Genomic DNA, 19,174 nt, shown 5'->3' on the forward strand with positions numbered 1-19,174 from the left:
TTTTTTGACCTTTAATGTCTTACTAATCCACATTAAGTGGTTGTAATTTCTCTTTTATATAATCCCTTTTAATTATAAATATAGGTCTAGTGAACATTTTTGTTTTACTTGGAGTTGGCTCTTCATGGATAGTTTGAAAAGAACTATCTGATTTCCATATAGAGCAACATGCAGTGTATTTTATTTATCAGTTTATTAATTTCTGCAGTCTAGTAACTGTACTTTTCTTCATAATACTATTATAATTTGAATACTTTGATTGACTCATAGTTTGTACTAATGTAGTATGTATGGTACTTGTAGGAATATCTCGGTCTGCAAGAGGTTATTGCATAAATTTAGTCCTAGAGACTATGAAGACATATTCTTCTGAGGATGGATTAACTGAAGAGGCTTTAGTTACCAAGCTTCGTACTTGTCGGTACCATCATTTATTTCTGCATGCATCTTTGAGAAACAATTCTTCAGGTAGAATATAAACTTCCACAATATGGCCTCATTGATGTTATTATATAATCTCTCTCTCTCTCTCTCCTTGGAGCCATAATCGGGTTACACATCTTTTTTCTCTTTTTTTTTTGTGGGGGGGGGGGGGGGGTTGCAAGTGTGTTACTGAAGTACCAGGCTGGGGGTTATAAATATTCGGTTTCTTAAGAGGTGAAATCATTTAAGCAATATTCAAGAATAACAAAAAAAAAAAAAAAATCTCTATTACCACTTTGTGCAGGCTTAGGCTCTGTTTGTTTCACTAGAAAATATTTTCATAATGGAAAATGTTTTCCTGAAAAATATTTTCTAGGAACATATATGAAATTTCTTTTTTCCAATTTGGTTGGTTAGGAATAGATTTTTTCAAGATAGCTAATAAAACGAAAGAATTCTAAATAATAAGAGCATTAGTGCTCACCATTTCAAACAAACTTTACTTCCTAAAATATTTCAAGGCGTATTAATTTGCTTGTATTTTTCCATTAGTGCTTTAGGAATCCAGAATAAAATCTTGGAAACATTTTCCTTTATTTTCCAAGACTTTGGAAGTTCTTGTAAAACAAATTGGGTGGGAAATATAAAACTGCCACAGATAATTTTCTTTCCCCTTTATTTTCTGTAAAACAAACCCTAGGCATATTAAAAGTATATATCAGTAAGTCTTGGCTTGATAGGTACCAATTAGGCCAAATTTGTTAGTTGTTTGTTATGCAAATCAATAAGGCCATGGCTTAAGTCTCATGTTTATTAGTTTATAATTGATATTTGGTAAGTGGTGCATGGAGGAAGTTGCTTTTATGCTTTTTATGGTGCCAAGAGGCCCCAGACTAGTTTAAATATAATTACTTTTTATTTTGGGCAAAATTAAAAACTTTCTTTCTTTCTTTATGACAGTCACAAACAATAATTTTATAATGTTCACTTTTTTTCTAAAGCATTTTTACAAAAATTATATCATTTGTATTAGAGAAAGAAAACACTTGTTACATTTATCTTTTCTGCCTTATTGTTGATGACAGGCACTTGTCGCTGGGGAGAATTTGGTGAGGGTGGCCTATTGTGGGGAGAATGTAGTGGCAGACAATTTGAATGGTTCGAAGGGAATCCTGTCAATGAGCTTTTGCTTAAGGTTTGTATGTGATTGCTGATTGGCTTTATTGCTACTCAAATTATGAGCCTGCCTTTTTGTTTACTACACTACTTTGTTTGAAAATAATGCATGTCATAATTATTGAACATTTGTAGGTAAAGGAGCTCTATGGTCTTGATGATGATGTTGCATTTAGGAATGTCACTGTGTCTTCAGAAAATAGGCCCCAACCTTTAACCCTAGGAACAGCAACGCAAATTGGTTAGTGACTTATAGGCAAGGTTCATTTTTAATTTTCAAACTCCATATGAAAGTCGTATTAAACTTATTTGTCCTTGTGTTGCATCTTCCAGGGGCCATACCAACAGAGGGAATACCCTGTTTGTTGAAGGTGTTGCTTCCATCTAATTGCACTGGTCTACCTGTATTGTGAGTCAGTAATTGCTTTGCATGATTTGTTATATTATTAGATTATAAGGACATGTCATCTAATTATTCTGGTAATTTAATTCTATTTTTTATTCATCTTATTTTTGAACTTTCGCTTTAATGGTTATAGTTAAAAAATTTGTTCAATAAGTAATTACAGTGATAATTGTAGACCTCTTTCCCTTCATGGCTACTTTTAAGTAAAAATGAGAGACTATGTAACAGTAGGAGGAATCTTGGAGATGATCAAGTTGAACTTCTTGGGATCCAGATATTCTGATGTTAAATATTAATTTGACTGTGATCTCATTAATAAGATTTGGTAATTTTAATTCTAAAATTTAAATGTCCCATTTACATCATTGAACTATACTGTTACTTTTGTACATTATATGATTTATATAATTTTGATCTGAACATTGTATCTGAAAAGATGCTTGCAAATCTGGTTTCTTTTGTATGGTTTTTCTGGCCAAATTTGTTGGAGTCTAGTATAATACACTTATCAAAGAGGGAAGGCTCTCTGTTTGACTGGTCTAGGGCTTGGGGACTCACCTCTAGTGATTCTCTCCCTAGTCTTCTTAGCTCTCTCCTGTGTCATTAGTATCTTTTCTTTTTTCTTTCTTCTTTCTTCTCTTTCTTTTCCCTTTGTATTTTCTCTCTGCCTTTTGTTTTTTTGCATAAGGTAGGGTTCTTGAATATATATCATTATTACTTATCAAAAAACAAAAGAGGGAATGAGGATAAAATGAAACAGTTACAACAACAGGGGAGGGGGATTTGACCCCTAGATGTCTCCGTTGGAAACACCAGGAGGTACTAGTTGAGCTACAAGGCTCTTGGCAGAATTATATGAAACACTTAAAATGAGATATGGAGACAAAGAAAACACTTACAATGAAATAGGGCAGAAGAAGTATTTAGTTGGAGTAGTTTAGACTCGTGAAGTGTATCGTATCAAGAGGTTGGGCCTTGGTGCAATGGCAGGTATCTTCCACCAAAGGTGACAGGTCATGGGTTCAAGTATAGGAATCAAAATCTCAAAAAAAAAAAAAGGGGTTTAGTATAACATTTTTTTTAAGTGCTTTATATTAGTTGGAGTAGTTTAGAGTTGTTTATTTTTTTGATAGGTTAGTTTGTTGATCATATGGTTTGATTTGAAGAAGTAGATTAAGGATTTAAAGGAAATGCATTTTATAAATTTACCTCAAGAAAAAAGGGTTTATTGGAGACAAATGCAATTTTTATAGGGGAGAAAAAGTCTTGAAAGTGGGGAGAGCAAGAAGAGGCGGTTGAAAGCTAACTTGGAATATGGGCACGTTGATTTTCAAAAATTAGCCTTAAGTGGGTATTAATGTTGGTTGTGAATGATATTTAAGTAAGTCAATGTGACATCCATCCTTGAGAAGAGCTCTTTGCACAGTATTAAAAGCTTTCTATAAGGTTTCAACTTTTGTGTTTAAATTGCTAACATCTATATGTTGATTTCAAATTGGAGCCCATGAAGTCATTGTTTTATTTGTAATTTTAGGCTTTAAGTTTTCTTTTACAGTAGGCTGTCATTTCCAACTTTCTGTTGTTGATATTCACATTCTCATATGAAAATAAATTTACTATGCAACTCTGTTTTCTGAATTATGCACCATGGTAGGGTTGACTCTTTGTTCCTTAGTTATGATGATTTCTTTTTGTCCCAGGTATATTAGAGATCTTCTTCTTAACCCTCCTGCCTATGAGATTGCATCCAAAATTCAAGGTGAGTTGTGAAGTGCATTTTATAGATGTGAATATGTAGTTGGATATGATTATGAGCTAAAATAGGCCTCTGAAATCTTTGATATTCTCTCCATGAGTTGTGGAAAATTACATGGTGATAATATGATCAGGTTTTATTTCATTTACTATTGTTTATGTTTTCAGTTGGTTTTTTGGTTACAAGAATGTTATAGAGTTACAAGCTGAGAACCCAACTAGAGCATTTATTAATTTTTTTTAAGATTGTACATTGAAGATATTAGATAAACTTTTGCCACTGGTCAATTAGAACATGGTCTTCCTAATGCTTGGTAAGATTTAAAGTTCTGAACCTAGGCCCTATCAACCCCCACCATAACTCTTTTACTCTTGAAACAAACCAAAGTGGCAAAGGTACTGTAATTAAATTATTAACCATCAAGAATTGAGTCTAAACTTTTGGTAGGGTAAGTCATGTTTCTTATGCAAAAAAAAGGTTTTATTTTTAGACAATTGGAATTAAGGTTTTTTTTTTTGGGGGGGGGGGGGGGTTGGGTTGGGAGGGTGAGGTTGTGGGTTCAATACCCATGGGGTGCATGGGTAACTTTCAAATAAATAAAAAATATGTAGTTACTTTAGGGTCCGTTTGGTTGGAGGGGTGAAAAAGGAGGAGGATAGAAAATGGTAAGAGAATGAAAAAGTGGGAGGATAGAAAAGATTTTAATTTCCTTCCTTTTTGTTTAGTTGGGAGTGGAAAAGTGGAAGGATAGAAAAAGTGAGTTTGTATAAATTTACGCATATACCCTTATTAAAAAATGATGCCCAATTAAAACCAAAAAAGGATAAACAACCAAAAAAAAAATCAATCCCTAAATTTATTAAAAAATAAAAATCATGTCTAGAAAAAAAACACATCTAAACAAAAAAAAGAAAAAGAAAAAAGAATATGAGCATGGACATGTAGGAAGCCTGCTAAAAATAGAAAAGAAAAAAGTAATAAGAGACAACGTGTAGGAGGAAAGAAAAAGAAAAAAAAGTAGAGCAACATGGACAAGCCCATGTGCAACTACACATGGGCATTTTTGTCCAAAAATGATGTCCAATTTTTCTCTTCAGTTTTCTCTCCATTTTGGAGAGAACTTTTTGGTGGGCCCGGAGAGAATGCCTAGGTCCCACCATTTATTTTCCTTCCTTCCCATCTAACCAAACACACTCTAAAAAGTTTTCCTTCCTATTTTCTCTCCAAAGTTTTCCATCCACCCTATTCCACCTCCAAACAAACACACCCTTAGAGTCATTTTCCTTTTTTTGATAGGTAATAAGACTTTTATTGAAAAAATTTGAACATCATGTTCACGATAGTGAACGCTTTGAACAAGAAACAGATACAATATAATCAAGAACTAAAGGAAATAGAGACTAAGAATTCAAATAAAGAAATACAATTCGTTCACCCCCAAATATGAGTCCAATGAAACAGAGTACCAAAGAGGAGAGATTTTAGATGATCTAATGTTCTCTTCTTGTCTTCAAAAATGCGGGTATTGCTTTCCTGCCAAACTAACCACATTAAACATGTCGGGACCATATTCCAAATAGTTGAAAGATGCTTTCCAAACTAGTTTCTCCAAAAAAAAAAAAAAAGAGCTGACTGACCTTGGCATTACCCACTGGATCCCAAAAACTGCAAAAGCTTCACACCATTAGGCGTGAGAACTTACAATGAAGAAGAAGGTGATCCACTGATACCCCATCGCAGCAGCATAAATAACACCTATTAACCAAAGATTGACCTCTCTTAACAAGATTATCAATGGTGAGTATCCCATCATTAGCTACTGTCCATAAGAAGAAAGACACCTGTTTAGAGTCATTTTCATTCTGTACAACAGTAGGTGTTGACAAGGTAAAGCTAAAACAGTAAAAAGTTCCTGACAAAATCTACTTTCACTTGGATATTCAATTTTTGAACTGTTTAACTGGCCCAACTGCATTCTCTTAAGTTCTTATAATGAATAAGTTTTGGTAATAATTATTATTTAGGGGCTTCTATAACATTTAACTGATTGCTGGAACAAAATGTGTGCTGGATTGCTATTGTTAACAGCAAGTCAAATAATAATATGCATGACTTAATCTTTTTACTGTTATGCTTTGATTGGCATATTTTCCATGATTTAGTTTGCTGTTGGTTGGATTTGCTATGGGTTTATTCCCCCTAACAGATAATAGAGGCAACTACCAGAAACTCAAAATGAAAAGTGTGACAGAAAGAGGAATGACTAACCTGTGATAACGTTCGTGTGGGGTTGTGAACCTGAAAGTTTCCTGTTTTTTTTGTACTTAAACCCGAGTCAATTTTCATTGTAAATTAATTTTCTTCTTTCTCTGTGTTACTACAATAGTATTTTATCTCATAATTGAATATTTTGTGAATATTCTCTAAGCTGTATCTGTTTGGGCAGCAACTTGCAAGCTTATGAGCAACGTGACATGCTCCATTCCCGAGTTTACTTGTGTTTCATCTGCAAAGGTTGTATTACAATTTCTCTCTTAATGTGTTTTTTTCCCTAACTTCTTTATTAGTGTGTTTCATACAAAAATACCTGCACATGCTATATGTTGTTCTCCCTTTTGAAAGCTTCTGTGAAATATTGTTCCGACTGAATCTGTTTCCTCGTTGTACTAAGTGATATTAATAAGAAAGTGGAACCAATATGTTTTGTCACCTAATAGACAATGATTAAATTTTATAACCTAAACTTGCATTTTACAGATTTTTGATTTATAGAAATAACTTGAGGAAAACTTTGAGCTCTTGCTATTTGAAAGAATATAGCTTTTGTCTCCATTTTTCAAGTTCTATGCACTTGATCTATAATAATTTTCTTGGTAGTGTGAGAATATAGGTAATGGGTTAGTCTAAAAGCTACTATGGATCAGTTCATTATTGCTTTTATCATTACAAATTTTAGTTGCTCTGTTCAAGGTGGATCTTTAGATTATGAAAAATTCTACTTCATCAGCGTGGAACTGATAATTCCTATTTTACTAGTCATCCCGCCCCAACGGCGTCTAATTCCTTGGTGACATTAACCATTCTATTGACTGTTTGAGTATGAGGTTGTAATAAAATTCTAGCTGAGTTAGGTGTTGTCGCTACCAATAAAGTGTGTTAGTAACTTCTATAAATGTGGATAGGCAATATGACGTTGAAATGTTAGTTCTCTGGAGCTCATTACCATGAACTGCAATGTGGTGTTATGTAATTGTAAACCAATAATTTTGAAGGAATTCTATTTTGCTTTCTGTGGATCCATGGTGAAAAACCATTTTTCTATTTTCTATGGGGTAATTTTCTCTCTTACTCTCATCTGCTCTTAACATTTTTCTTTTTATTAGGTAATACTGATTTTGTTATAAAAGAGGAGATAGTTTAACTCCGCATTATGCGTATCAAACCACTCCTAAAGAATTATACTGTCAATCTCAAGAGATCTAAAAATTCTGATAGAGAAGACAATGGATGTTACCCAAGGTAGTCAACTAATTATACAGAATTCCCAACACTGACTGTGATAACTTTGGTGTTCAATAACATGAAAAATCTACCATTCTTCTCCCTTCAGATTGTCCACATTAGATGGGAAAAGGTAATGGCCTTCCAAATCTTAGAATTCCTGTGATGATAAAATCTCCCATGCCACTCGTCTAACATCTATATCACCATTTTCGCATCACCCAGGATATCCCAAATAACAAAAACACAAAACCGACCAAATATCCTCTTAACATTTTCCTTTGGAATGCGTGTATGATCTCTCTCTCTCTTCTTCTTCTTTTTTGACAATGTGTTTATGTAGGTATATATGTGAATATATTGAGTACATCTATGTCTGATTTTTGGTTTGTCTGTGTCTTTCTTTATGTTGTGCAGCTTGTGAAGCTACTTGAACAGAGGGAGGCCAATCATATTGAGTTTTGTAGAATAAAAAATTTACTGGATGACATATTGCACATGTATAAAAATTCTGAGCTCAATGAAATCCTGAAATTGTTGATGGATCCGACATGGGTGGCAACTGGATTAAAAATTGACTTTGAGACATTGGTAAGTATAACACCTAACCTTGTTGATTGTTTTTGCACTTCTGTCCTAAATTTATTTTATTAGGGAAAAAGAGAGATAGTAATTCATTTAGTATTAAAAGGGGTGAATTCATAAATGAACAAGGTACATCTAAAATTGACAAGTTGCACTGATCACTTTTAAATAATGAACCTTTGCACTGTTGCATAATTACCTTGCGAAATGTTGTAAGAACCCTACAGTTCTACTAGGAATGTTCTAGATTTGAGAGAGAGAGAGAGAGAGAGAGAGATAACACTTGGTGTTACTGCCATGAGCGTAGACTCCATTATTCAAATTGCTTTTTTATGACCCAAGTTGTTCTTTTTGTCTAGATTATTGTTATTCTTTTTGCAAGTGGCTGAGCATATAATTGAAGGTGTCAAACTGGGGGATTAAAGATGATTCGAGTCATAGTCAGGGTGTTTTGTGCATTATTACCCGCTGATTCCTTTACTAATGACAATCGCAGGTCAGCCAGACTCAACCCAAATTGCACCCCCGAGTTATGTGATTAAATCAGGCTGTATAATAACTCATCTCAAGCCTTGATGAACCTGGACAAGAAAATTTTCTTTTGGGCTGAGGTTATGCAAGACTCAGCTCATCCCAATTGGCATACCTACTTAAAAAATGTCAAACCTCCCTATATCCTCCATCATTTTAATTTATCTTCCAAAATAATTTTGAGAGAACTCAAATGTTGTGTTTATTAATCATCATCGTTAATCTGGTTAGTCATAACATTGTCTTAGGTCCAATTTACTTGTGCTAGCTTCATAAACAGTTGTACTTGATGCTTTCATGGATTGTCAGACTATGGTTTGTGTGGGTTTGAATTAAGCATAAATTGAAGTTGATGCTGTCAATATATAATTTCTTGTTTGTCTGCCCAGCTCAATATTTATGGTGTATAATTTCTATTGTCCCTGTTTTCTTCCAGGTTACTGAATGTGAATGGGCTTCAGGTAGAATTGGTGAAACGATCTCTCTAGATGGGGAAAGTGATCAAAAGATTAGTTCCTCTTCTGTTATTCCGAGTGACTTTTTTGAGGATATGGAGTCTTCTTGGAAAGGTCGTGTGAAGAGGATCCATATAGAGGAAGAACTTGCACAACTGCAAAGTGCAGCTGAGGCCTTATCTTCAGCAGTAGGTCTCGAGAACTCAAACTTGCCATGACTGGATATCTTTATGCTTTACTGTGATATTCAGTGTTTCCAAGCAGATCATAATTTCTCATTTGCCTTCAGTTGTGTACAATCTATCCTTATTTGTTAAGCATGGATATGGATAAAAATTAGAAGTACCATTTCATATGAATGCCACAATATGATGAATGCGTGCTTGTATGTATTGTCAGAGTTGCAATTGTAAGCTATTGTTTAGTAATTTGCATGCAATTTCAATCTGTTCATCCTTCAATGAGATAACACTAACATTAAAAGGGTCAAATCCATGTCATAAACTCTTCTGACGTTTATCTTTACGTCTATAATATGATTTTATACCTTTGGAAAGAATTTTATTAAATATATATTCCTCATCCAATGTTTGTCCAAGTTTTTAATAAAAGGGGAAAAACCGAAAAAAGGTCTTATTAAAATAAATAAAGGGGAAAAAGTTTCAAAGTTTATGGAATGTCATATACATATTGAGGAGTATGGAAGAAGTATCAGTAGCTTACTTATTGCAAGTATGGATACTACTTCCAAATATTCTCCATTCTCAACAGATCCTCAAATTTTACAACTGCTATGTACATTGCACATCTACTTACAAATCCTTGCCAAATTTGTAGATCTTATCACTAGATTGCACATCTCCTTACAAAGCTATGACACCTATGGTTATCTGCATAACTACTACTTATTCAAATTCAACAACTGCTACGCTATGCATGTTGTTGCATGTACCACCCATGTGTTTGAAGTCAAATGAATATTATCATATTCTCATTTTATTCACCACATTAGCAAATTTGCAAGTTGCGTTGTTATATTCTTGTGAGTCCTTTTGTTCAAAAATTTTAATTAGTTATGCTTATAAATTTATAATTGCATATATTTTATATTTCTATGGTTTTATTTATGGGCAATTAATTGCAGGTTACTGAAGATTTCCTCCCAATAATTTCTAGAATAAAGGCTACCACAGCTCCATTTGGAGGTCCAAAGGGAGAAATTTTATATGCCCGAGAGCATGAAGCTGTTTGGTTCAAGGGCAAACGGTTTGCACCATCTGTATGGGCTGGGACTCCTGGGGAGGAACAAATTAAACAACTTAAACCTGCTGCTGATTCGAGAGGTAGAAAGGTTGGAGAGGAATGGTTTACCACAATGAAGGTGGAGGATGCTTTAATGAGGTATCCAAATAAAGCCAAGGAAATTTTATAATGGTTCGTCTAATTAAAATACTTCCCTCATGATAATTATCTTTTGATAATGATAAAGTGTTTGTTTTCTTTTTTGATTCAGGTATCATGAGGCTGGTGCCAAGGCAAAAGTAAAGGTCTTGGAATTATTGAGGGGACTTTCTTTTGAAATGCAATCTAAAATCAATGTCCTTGTCTTTGCTTCTATGTTGCTCGTTATTGCAAAGGCGTTATTTGCTCATGTGAGGTTGGGATCACATATCATCATTAAGCTTTTGTGACATTCCTTACATATCTATAACAATAAATCATCTGGCCCATTAGTTGCATTTCTGACAAGAAAACTTCTGCTTTCTTTAACTGTAGACTTTGTTTACTGATAACTTAGAAGAATTATCTCAGGCGGAAAAAAAAAAGGATAAGTTAGAAGAATTAGGATGTTGACATATATCTTTTGCCTAATACCTAGGTGTAAAAGTTGGTTAGGACAGAGTTGGCTTGAAATCAATTTAGATTTTCTGTATCCATATGAGAATAATCTGAATTGTGGTTCACTACTCAGCCTTTGAACTGCGGACATTAAGACAGTAATATGCGTATCAGTTCATATTTATATTCTTAGGTTTTAACTAAGTTGTATAAATTGTTAATTCTTTCATGGAAATGATTCAACTAAAGAAAAGCACTGTTTTTTTTTGTGGCATACAGTCTACACCTTAACTAAAGGTTTTGTGGAGTTGGTTGGCTTATCCAAAGCTACATCTGAGCTCCAACTCAACCTTTTGTCAATTTCATCGTGCTGTATAGCGTTGCAAAATTTTAGTTGTTGATATACTATGTTGTTTCATCACCACTAGTCTCCTATTAATCTGGCTGACTGTATTTAAATTATGGTTGATTGATATTTTGCAGTGAAGGGAGAAGAAGGAAATGGGTTTTTCCCACTCTTGCCAAGTCACGTAGGTCCAAGGTTGTATTCAAGAAATCAACATATGATTGAGCAAATATTACATCATTCCATCTGGCTATACTAATCATACTTGCCATATTTTATTCGCTAATATTACTATATGTACTTTCACCTTTATAGGAATGATTATTAGTTATGTTCTTGTTTATCCCAATGAAGATGTTCATGAACAGGATGCGACTTATGTTTTTTTTTTTTTTAATCTTTTAACTGTAATCAATGCATGCTAGAGTTGTGAAACTGTTGTCTTGTCCTTGTTGATATTGTAGGTGTGAATAATAGATCCCATGTGTATGTGGTGTGTTTTAACTTAACGTAGATAGTACCTCGTCCTATTAACTGATATGGAAGCATCATTTTTTAGGTTTTTGATGAATATGATAAGTTATTGGCAGAACTCCAGTATTGTGACTGTGTATATGTTGCACTGGATGATATCTTACAGTTTTCTAACACTAGTGCACTAGATCCCATCAACATCTCTTACTTCATTGTGTGCATTTGCTTTCTCTTTATTTGGAGTTCATTGGGTGACATCTTTGAAGGTCATTGATGTCTTATTTTGTTGGGAAGGGTTGTTTCAAAGACATAGCAGAAGATTGATTTGGAACTACTCTTCTATGTCTTATGTGGACTATTTGAATGGCGGGAAATAATAGGATGTGTACTGGTGCTGAATTTCCCAAGATGCAACTTAAGTTTTTGTTCTTTAAGACAATTGTATAAGTGGATGCTTGCTTTTGGCTGCATCCATTTTTCTTCTCTTTCTGATTTCGTAGAGCAGTTGAATTTTGGTTGCATTTTTAGGTGAACCTTTTGTATACATATAGTATAGTTAAGGTTTCCTTCAATATACTAAAGTTTGTTTATTACTTAAAAAAAAGAAAAAGAAAAAAACCCAAACGTAAATAATATATACTGTATATTAAATTGCCTGTGCTTTGTAGGTATACATGTTTTGACATAATAAGGTTTAATTATCAGGGTTACTGCTGACTCTTATTTACTAGAAATGCTAATGTCATTTAATGACAGAAACCATCGTCATTATGTTTTTTACATAGTGGTATGACATTATTGTATTGATTACAGGATGTGAAGCCATTAGATGAAGCATATGGGATGGAGATAATTGGTCTATCACCATATTGGTTTGATGTAGCAGAAGGCAGTGCTGTACATAATACAGTTGCTATGCAATCATTGTTTCTTTTGACAGGACCAAATGGGGGTGGTAAATCAAGTTTGCTTCGGTCAATTTGTGCTGCTGCATTACTTGGAATATGTGGATTTATGGTGCCTGCAGAGTCAGCCTTGATTCCTCAATATGATTCAATCATGCTTCACATGAAATCTTATGATAGTCCTGCAGATGGAAAAAGCTCATTTCAGGTATGACATTAAATTATCTACATTTTTTGTGTTCATACTTTTCAGGCATCAGATATATGGTGTTTTAGCAATGGAGTCATTCTTTGGTATCTTGAATGGCTTTCTTGTTAGATTTACCTCTGTGTACTCATTATTTTGTCAATTGGATAGCACTGTTATCCTTTTTGCCCCATCATATAGCAAATTGGTAACAGGTAGGGAACAGAGAAGATAATAGAGAAGATCCACACTCATCTTGCTCTGTGATGAATGCAGAGCAGCATGTTGAACCATAAATCTTGTAGCTTACCCCATGTAATTTGGACAACACTTTGACGAGGTAATTAATCACCTTAATTGTGTTTTGGCCATAAATAGTGTAAGGCATTCAAAAATTAAGGTACATTATAATTTGTAAACTTCTATCAGGCATCTGAACATATAATTCATCAAAAAAACAAAGTCACTAGCCCATTTGTGCTTTTGAAATATTGCTAACTTATATCTCTAGTGTCCCCTTAGGTCTTATAGTCTTATGCCTACCTCTAATCCATAAAAGCTTTCCCATTTCAAGTAGGAAAGACCCTAAATTTAGAATCATCCAATATCTGCTGAAGCATCAAATTGTGAACTTGTTATGGAAGGAGGGGTAAGATACAATATCAAAATTTTAGAAAAATGTTATTGATGTCCCAAAAACCAAAAGGTACCATAGTTGTCCTTAAAACCAACATTGAAGAGTTTCATGATGTATTCAGTTTAAGCATCAAGCAAAATCACTAAGATGTCCACATACTGTAATGTGATGAAACTATTGCATTCCTTCCAAATAGTCCACTTAAGGCAAGATGAAAATGCCTTCCAAATCTTAATACAATTAGCTTGACTAAACTTCTCAAACAGCCCATGAACTTAGGCATCACCTGCTGTACTTCGAATAAAGCGAACACTAGGGGCCACAACTCTCGAGCCATTGGACAAGGCGAAAGTAGATAACTAACTGTTTCCTCAGAATTCTTACACATACATAATGAGTCTACTATAACACTATTATGATTGACAAGATTATCTTCTGTCAAAAAAATTTCCCAAGCAGTTGACTTCTGCAATCCCTAAAATTAAGAGGTTAGTCATTTGACAATTTAAGGAGTCAAAAAAGTGGTGGTGGTGGATTTTTGTTGCATGTGCAAGAGGAACGGGGAAACCATCGATCACTTACTCTTGCACTACCCAGTAGCCCAAGAGTTGTGGAATATGATGTGTTAACTTTTTGGGGTTCATTGGGTCATGCCACGTAGTGTTGTGGAACTCATAGCATGTTGGCCAGGCAAGCTTAATAGAATCAGAACTAAGGTGCTTTGGAGAATGCTTCCTCATTGTCTTATGTGGGTCATTTAGAGGGAAAGGAATACACTCACCTTTGAAGGGAATGAAAGATCAATTCATGAGTTGAAACTTCTCTTCCTTCAGACTTTGTTTGAATGGGCAAATACTTAGGGTGTTTTTACTTTCAACTCTTTGCCTGATATGCTTCATTTTTGTACTTTCTTTGTTTAGTTTATTTCTTTGTTGTCTTTGGCACACTGCCTGTGCTTTTTTTCCTCTGTATTTCCTTACTTTTTATTTCAATGAATTTTTTTTTTATAAGTTATTTCAATGAAGGTTTACTGGTCAAATGAAGAGGTTAGCCTTGTTTGAGTTCAAATTTTATTCTTTCATCTATATCTTTCCCTTTGACGTGCTAGAACCTAAAAAATCTTTGGCCCTCCTACCTCATGTTGTCTTTCTAGCCTATTTACTGGTAAACAGAAATTTATTATCTAAAAAATCATTCCTTTGATCTTATTCTTTTGGATTTATCAAAGAAACACAACATAAATTCTTAATTTTTTGATAACATGGAACATGAACCAATTGGGAAATATATGTTCTTAATTTCTTAATTCTTATTATGTGTTATAATATTATTTGGGTAATTAACTTCAATTTTATAACATGGAAAAATGAAGAATATGAACCAATTGCTTGAGTGAATTGACATATATTTGATTATTTCCACTAATATAATAGTAAAATTATCTTTTATATCCTTGATTGGTGTATAATTAAATTTGCTTTTATCTTTTCTTGTACATTGTTTCAATTGTTGCCGAGAATTGAATTTGAGCTAGAATGTCATATTCCAAAATTGTTTCTTATTTAAATCTGATAAAAATAATCATAAAAAATCATTTTACATAAATAATTAGTGCATCACTTATAAATAATTAATACATGAAAATAAATGCATTTACCATATTAATATTCTATTTGATTACATAGCCAAAATATAGAATATAGAATACTACAGTTTTGGTTCATACGTATGTTACATGTCACTAAAAAGATTTAGGAAGTGTAAAATTTTAAGATTAATATGATTAAAAATATGAGCATATATCTTCAGTAAATTCCCATGAACACTTCATTTGGGGTGTTGAACTCATGTCGTAACGGTGTCTTATATGCCGTGTCATGTTATAATTTTTCAAAAATTACTTGTGTTGCCGTATCATACCCATACCCGTGTCCGTGCATCCTAGGTAAATTTACAAATATTTAATTATTTTAACTAATTCAAGCATACAATTATCTTTTATATCTTTGATTTCAGGTGTTATTCATTTTGCTTTTGCCTTTTGATGTTTTTGTTGCTAGGGCAACATGACAAATAATGTTACATTCCAAATTAATTGTGTTTTCTTTTAATAATACATATATAATAAAAATAAACATATAAATTCCTTTTGTATAAATAATTAATAGATGAAAAATCAATGCTACATGGAAATTAATTAATACATTGACATAAATGCAAAGTTTTGTTTTTGATGAGGTTGAAGCCTAAATGATGAGAATTCTCATTCCTTCTCAAGGAATGTGCCACTTGGTAGACCACTATGGCTATATTTCCTGCTTTTATATATATATATATATATATATATATATGTGCTGATTTTTAAACTTTGTGTCATTCAGTCATATACTCATATCATCATAAGCACCCCTCAATTTATTTACCTTGCTTTTAACATCTCAGGTAGAAATGTCAGAAATTCGGTCCATTATTTCTGCGACCACTAAAAGAAGCCTTGTGCTTATAGATGAAATTTGCCGAGGAACAGAAACAGCAAAAGGGACTTGTATTGCTGGTAGCATTATTGAAACTCTTGATAAAATTGGTTGTTTGGGTGTTGTATCCACTCATTTGCATGGAATATTTACGCTGCCACTCAATACCAAGAACACTGTTTACAAAGCAATGGGAACAGTATCTGTTGATGGCAAAACAAAACCAACACTGAAGTTGATAGACGGGATATGTAGAGAAAGCCTAGCATTTGAAACAGCTAAAAAGGAGGGGATTTCTGAATCAATAATCCAAAGAGCTGAAAGCCTGTATCTATCAGCTTATGTAAAAGAAGTTGTTTCAGCAAAAAATGACTCAGAACTAGTGGACGTTTGTACTAATATGAGTATTAATGGTTCTGATGAATCTCACTTTCAGTCGAGAAGAATTAGAGAAGGAGTTGCCCATAATTGGACAGGGTCAACAAACCAAACAGAATTTCTACAGAAGGAAGTTGAGAGTGCTGTCACAGTAATATGTCAGAAGAAGCTGATTGAGCTCTACAAGAAGAAAAACATGTCAGAACTTGCTGAGGTACACTGTGTCCTAATTGGTGCTAGGGAACGGCCACCTCCATCAACAATAGGTGCTTCAAGTGTCTATGTGATGCTTAGACCTGACAAGAAATTATATGTTGGAGAGGTACTTCTCTTTTGACATTCTTTTCTCCTTTTTTGTTCCTGTTAATTATGAGTTCATACTCAGAAAGTTGTCCTGAAAGTTTTTTTCAAGAATGATTAAATACATCATGCCATGATATCATGATGAGGGTTTGTTTTGGTTACTGGCTGAAAAGTGCCATAAAGAAAATTTTATTGGTATTTCTGCTATTTCAGCAAGATAACCCAAGCATCCTTAGCTCAAAATATGGTGCAATGTATTTGTCTTCACTCTCTGGCGCAGTCAATTTATTGATGTCATTTTATAATCTGATATGCCTTTTTTTTTCCTGTACATATTAAACTATCAGCTATAATGCTAAATTAACTTTTTCAAAAACTTTTGCTCTAGACCGATGATCTCGAGGGCCGAGTCAGTGCCCATCGTTCAAAGGAAGGGCTGCAGAATGTGTCTTTTCTTTATTTTGTAGTCCCTGGAAAGAGCCTGGCTTGTCAACTGGAAACTCTTCTCATCAACCAGCTTCCTAATCAAGGGTTCCGACTAGCCAATGTGGCCGATGGTAAGCACAGAAATTTTGGCACATCCGTCTCCATAGAAAGTGTGCCCGTTTGTTCATGATGCTACAGCCCATGATCCCATGTGCAACCCTTAGCTAGTCAGTCAAGAAAGAGGTAGTCGACCTTGATTTGTTATTGTATGTAATTAAAGGTAAAAAAAACAAGTGGATTTGTCTTTCCAATTTTATCGGATATCCCTAAAGCGACAAGCAAGAGGGTGTGAAATTGATCTGAAGTGGCAGCAACAATTTTGTCTCTGTTGCTCCACTTGAAGCGTAATGTCTTCATGCTTCACCCCCAGTAAGTTGGGTGAGATTTTGTAATTTGACATGTAATCTCGCTGTAAGTAATGCCTACATGTACATAAAGCTTTTGTTTATTTCATTTTGTCCATTCTTTCCTTTGTTCACTTCTTTTTCGAGTTTCGACTGTATTTGACCAATTTTACCAAGTTTTGAACTTGGTTGAGTGCTAAGTCTAATATGGCTTGGAAGGAGAGCATATTGAGGTAGTATAACAATGACTAGGCTCGTCGTAGCCGGTGACCATCTGCTGGCGACGTGCACAGTCCTACCAAACTCCTATTATTGTTAGTAAATGGACAATGAATCTCACACGAGGTTTCAATGATGGGCAAATAATGAGAAATTATCATGTTCTTTGGGCTGATTAAGCAATGTTTTGCAGCAAACTTATTCATGGGTTTAATGATTCGCAAAATGTAGTCCTCAAAAAATTAACTCATCATTCTTGGGTTGTTGCCTCTGACTACGGTGGCAATTGGGTGGGGTTAACTCATCATTCCTGGGTTGTTGCCTCTAACTCATCATTCTTGGGTTGTTGCCTCTGACTACGGTGGCAATTGGGTGGGGTTAACTCAGCATTCTTGGGTTGTTGCCTCTGACTACAGTGGCAATTGGGTGGGTTGGGAAGATTTTGGGTCGGGTATATAATTACTCATTTACCCATTTATTACCCAATTAAAAAAAATTTAAATACCTATTACCCACTCAACCCATCTAATTACTAAACACGCTCATTTAACCAATTGTTAGATTTTACAAACACTTAAAACTTATAAAATTACCCTTAAAAAAAAAAAAAACTAATGAAATTACTATGAAAACAATCAGGATTCATTCTTTTAAACCTTCCTACATTTTCCTAGCAACTAAACAGAGAGTTTTCACACACTTCAAATTGCACAGTAAAACAATCATAATAACAATAATTGCAATACAAATTTTTGTTCTAATACCCTGAAATTCACAAATTTTCTGCAAATGATTCACCGAATTTCACAAAGTTCACTAAATCATGCTTGAAAGTTCATATATTTCACTTTCCCTTACATTTTCTCTGCCACCAGACAAAGTTGACACACACCTCACTTCAAATAGCAAATTTCAAAAGTAAAGCAAAAGAAACAAGTACAAGAATAAGAGAGAAAGTGAGTAGAATCGGTATTGTCTCCATTAAAAAGGAGATTGAGAACTAGAAAGTCGATTTGGCAAGTCAAGGAAAATCAAGTCGATTCAAGTTCATCTCTAATGCTCTCGGGAGGTTCTGTTTCTCATCCATGAGCTCCAATGAGTTCATCTCCAGCGCTGTCATAAGATCTTTGAGAATCTAAGAAGGAAAAGTGTGCGAGAGAGAAAGAGAGAGAGAAGGTTAGAGGCTTAGGACTTGTTTGGTAGCTGAGAAAATGAGAAGAAAATCAAAGATAAAATTTTTCTCTATAGAGTTTAGAAGCAAGAGATAGTACACCCGGAGTTGAATTGGTTTTGGTTTTAGTTTTTAAAACGCCTTTTAGGTTTTAGATTTTAGACGGGTAATGGGTTGATGAATTTGGGTAAAAATTACCACCCCTACTTCTAACAGTGTGGTTCTGAGATTCACTTAACTTTGTGACTAACATCTATAAATTAAAGTTATGAAATAGGCTTGATACCATTAGAATACTAATACAACCAACCTATGTGATTTTGTTTGTTAAAATATACCTTTTTTCTTTTATGTATTAGTTTTAATGAATTTTTGCATCTCCTTTTGAGTATTATATAACTTTTTATGAATTTATGCTGACTAATGAGATGACATAATTAAAAAATTAAGATAGTGGTATAAAGGGTTACCAAATAGCTCATTGTACACGGCTCACCAGGCTAATGGGCAGCTCGATCTATTGTTATTGAGGCCCTTGAGTAGCCTACTAGCCTAGGGGTCAAGCCGTGGGCTAGTGT

At 34.1% G+C, this 19,174-nt stretch overlaps 1 protein-coding gene across 2 annotated transcripts in view; it reads left to right on the forward strand.

The window, feature by feature from the left end:
- LOC115994387 (DNA mismatch repair protein MSH1, mitochondrial) overlaps positions 1-17,330 on the forward strand; it is a 29,347-nt gene extending 12,017 nt beyond the window's left edge. For both annotated transcript variants that reach the window (XM_031118520.1, XM_031118521.1), the window contains 14 exons: positions 304-468; positions 1,509-1,618; positions 1,735-1,840; positions 1,933-2,008; positions 3,706-3,764; positions 6,208-6,275; positions 7,680-7,853; positions 8,815-9,021; positions 9,978-10,234; positions 10,347-10,490; positions 11,156-11,213; positions 12,306-12,605; positions 15,664-16,395; positions 16,765-17,330. In XM_031118520.1, coding sequence (XP_030974380.1) covers positions 304-468; positions 1,509-1,618; positions 1,735-1,840; positions 1,933-2,008; positions 3,706-3,764; positions 6,208-6,275; positions 7,680-7,853; positions 8,815-9,021; positions 9,978-10,234; positions 10,347-10,490; positions 11,156-11,213; positions 12,306-12,605; positions 15,664-16,395; positions 16,765-16,992 — 2,684 coding nt within the window. In that variant the 3' untranslated portion in view covers positions 16,993-17,330. The remainder of the gene's footprint in view (positions 1-303; positions 469-1,508; positions 1,619-1,734; positions 1,841-1,932; positions 2,009-3,705; positions 3,765-6,207; positions 6,276-7,679; positions 7,854-8,814; positions 9,022-9,977; positions 10,235-10,346; positions 10,491-11,155; positions 11,214-12,305; positions 12,606-15,663; positions 16,396-16,764) is intronic.
- Positions 17,331-19,174: the final 1,844 nt, after the last annotated feature.

The sequence above is a fragment of the Quercus lobata genome, chromosome 6 (assembly GCF_001633185.2).
Source record: "Quercus lobata isolate SW786 chromosome 6, ValleyOak3.0 Primary Assembly, whole genome shotgun sequence".
In the NCBI taxonomy this organism is placed as follows: domain Eukaryota; kingdom Viridiplantae; phylum Streptophyta; class Magnoliopsida; order Fagales; family Fagaceae; genus Quercus; species Quercus lobata.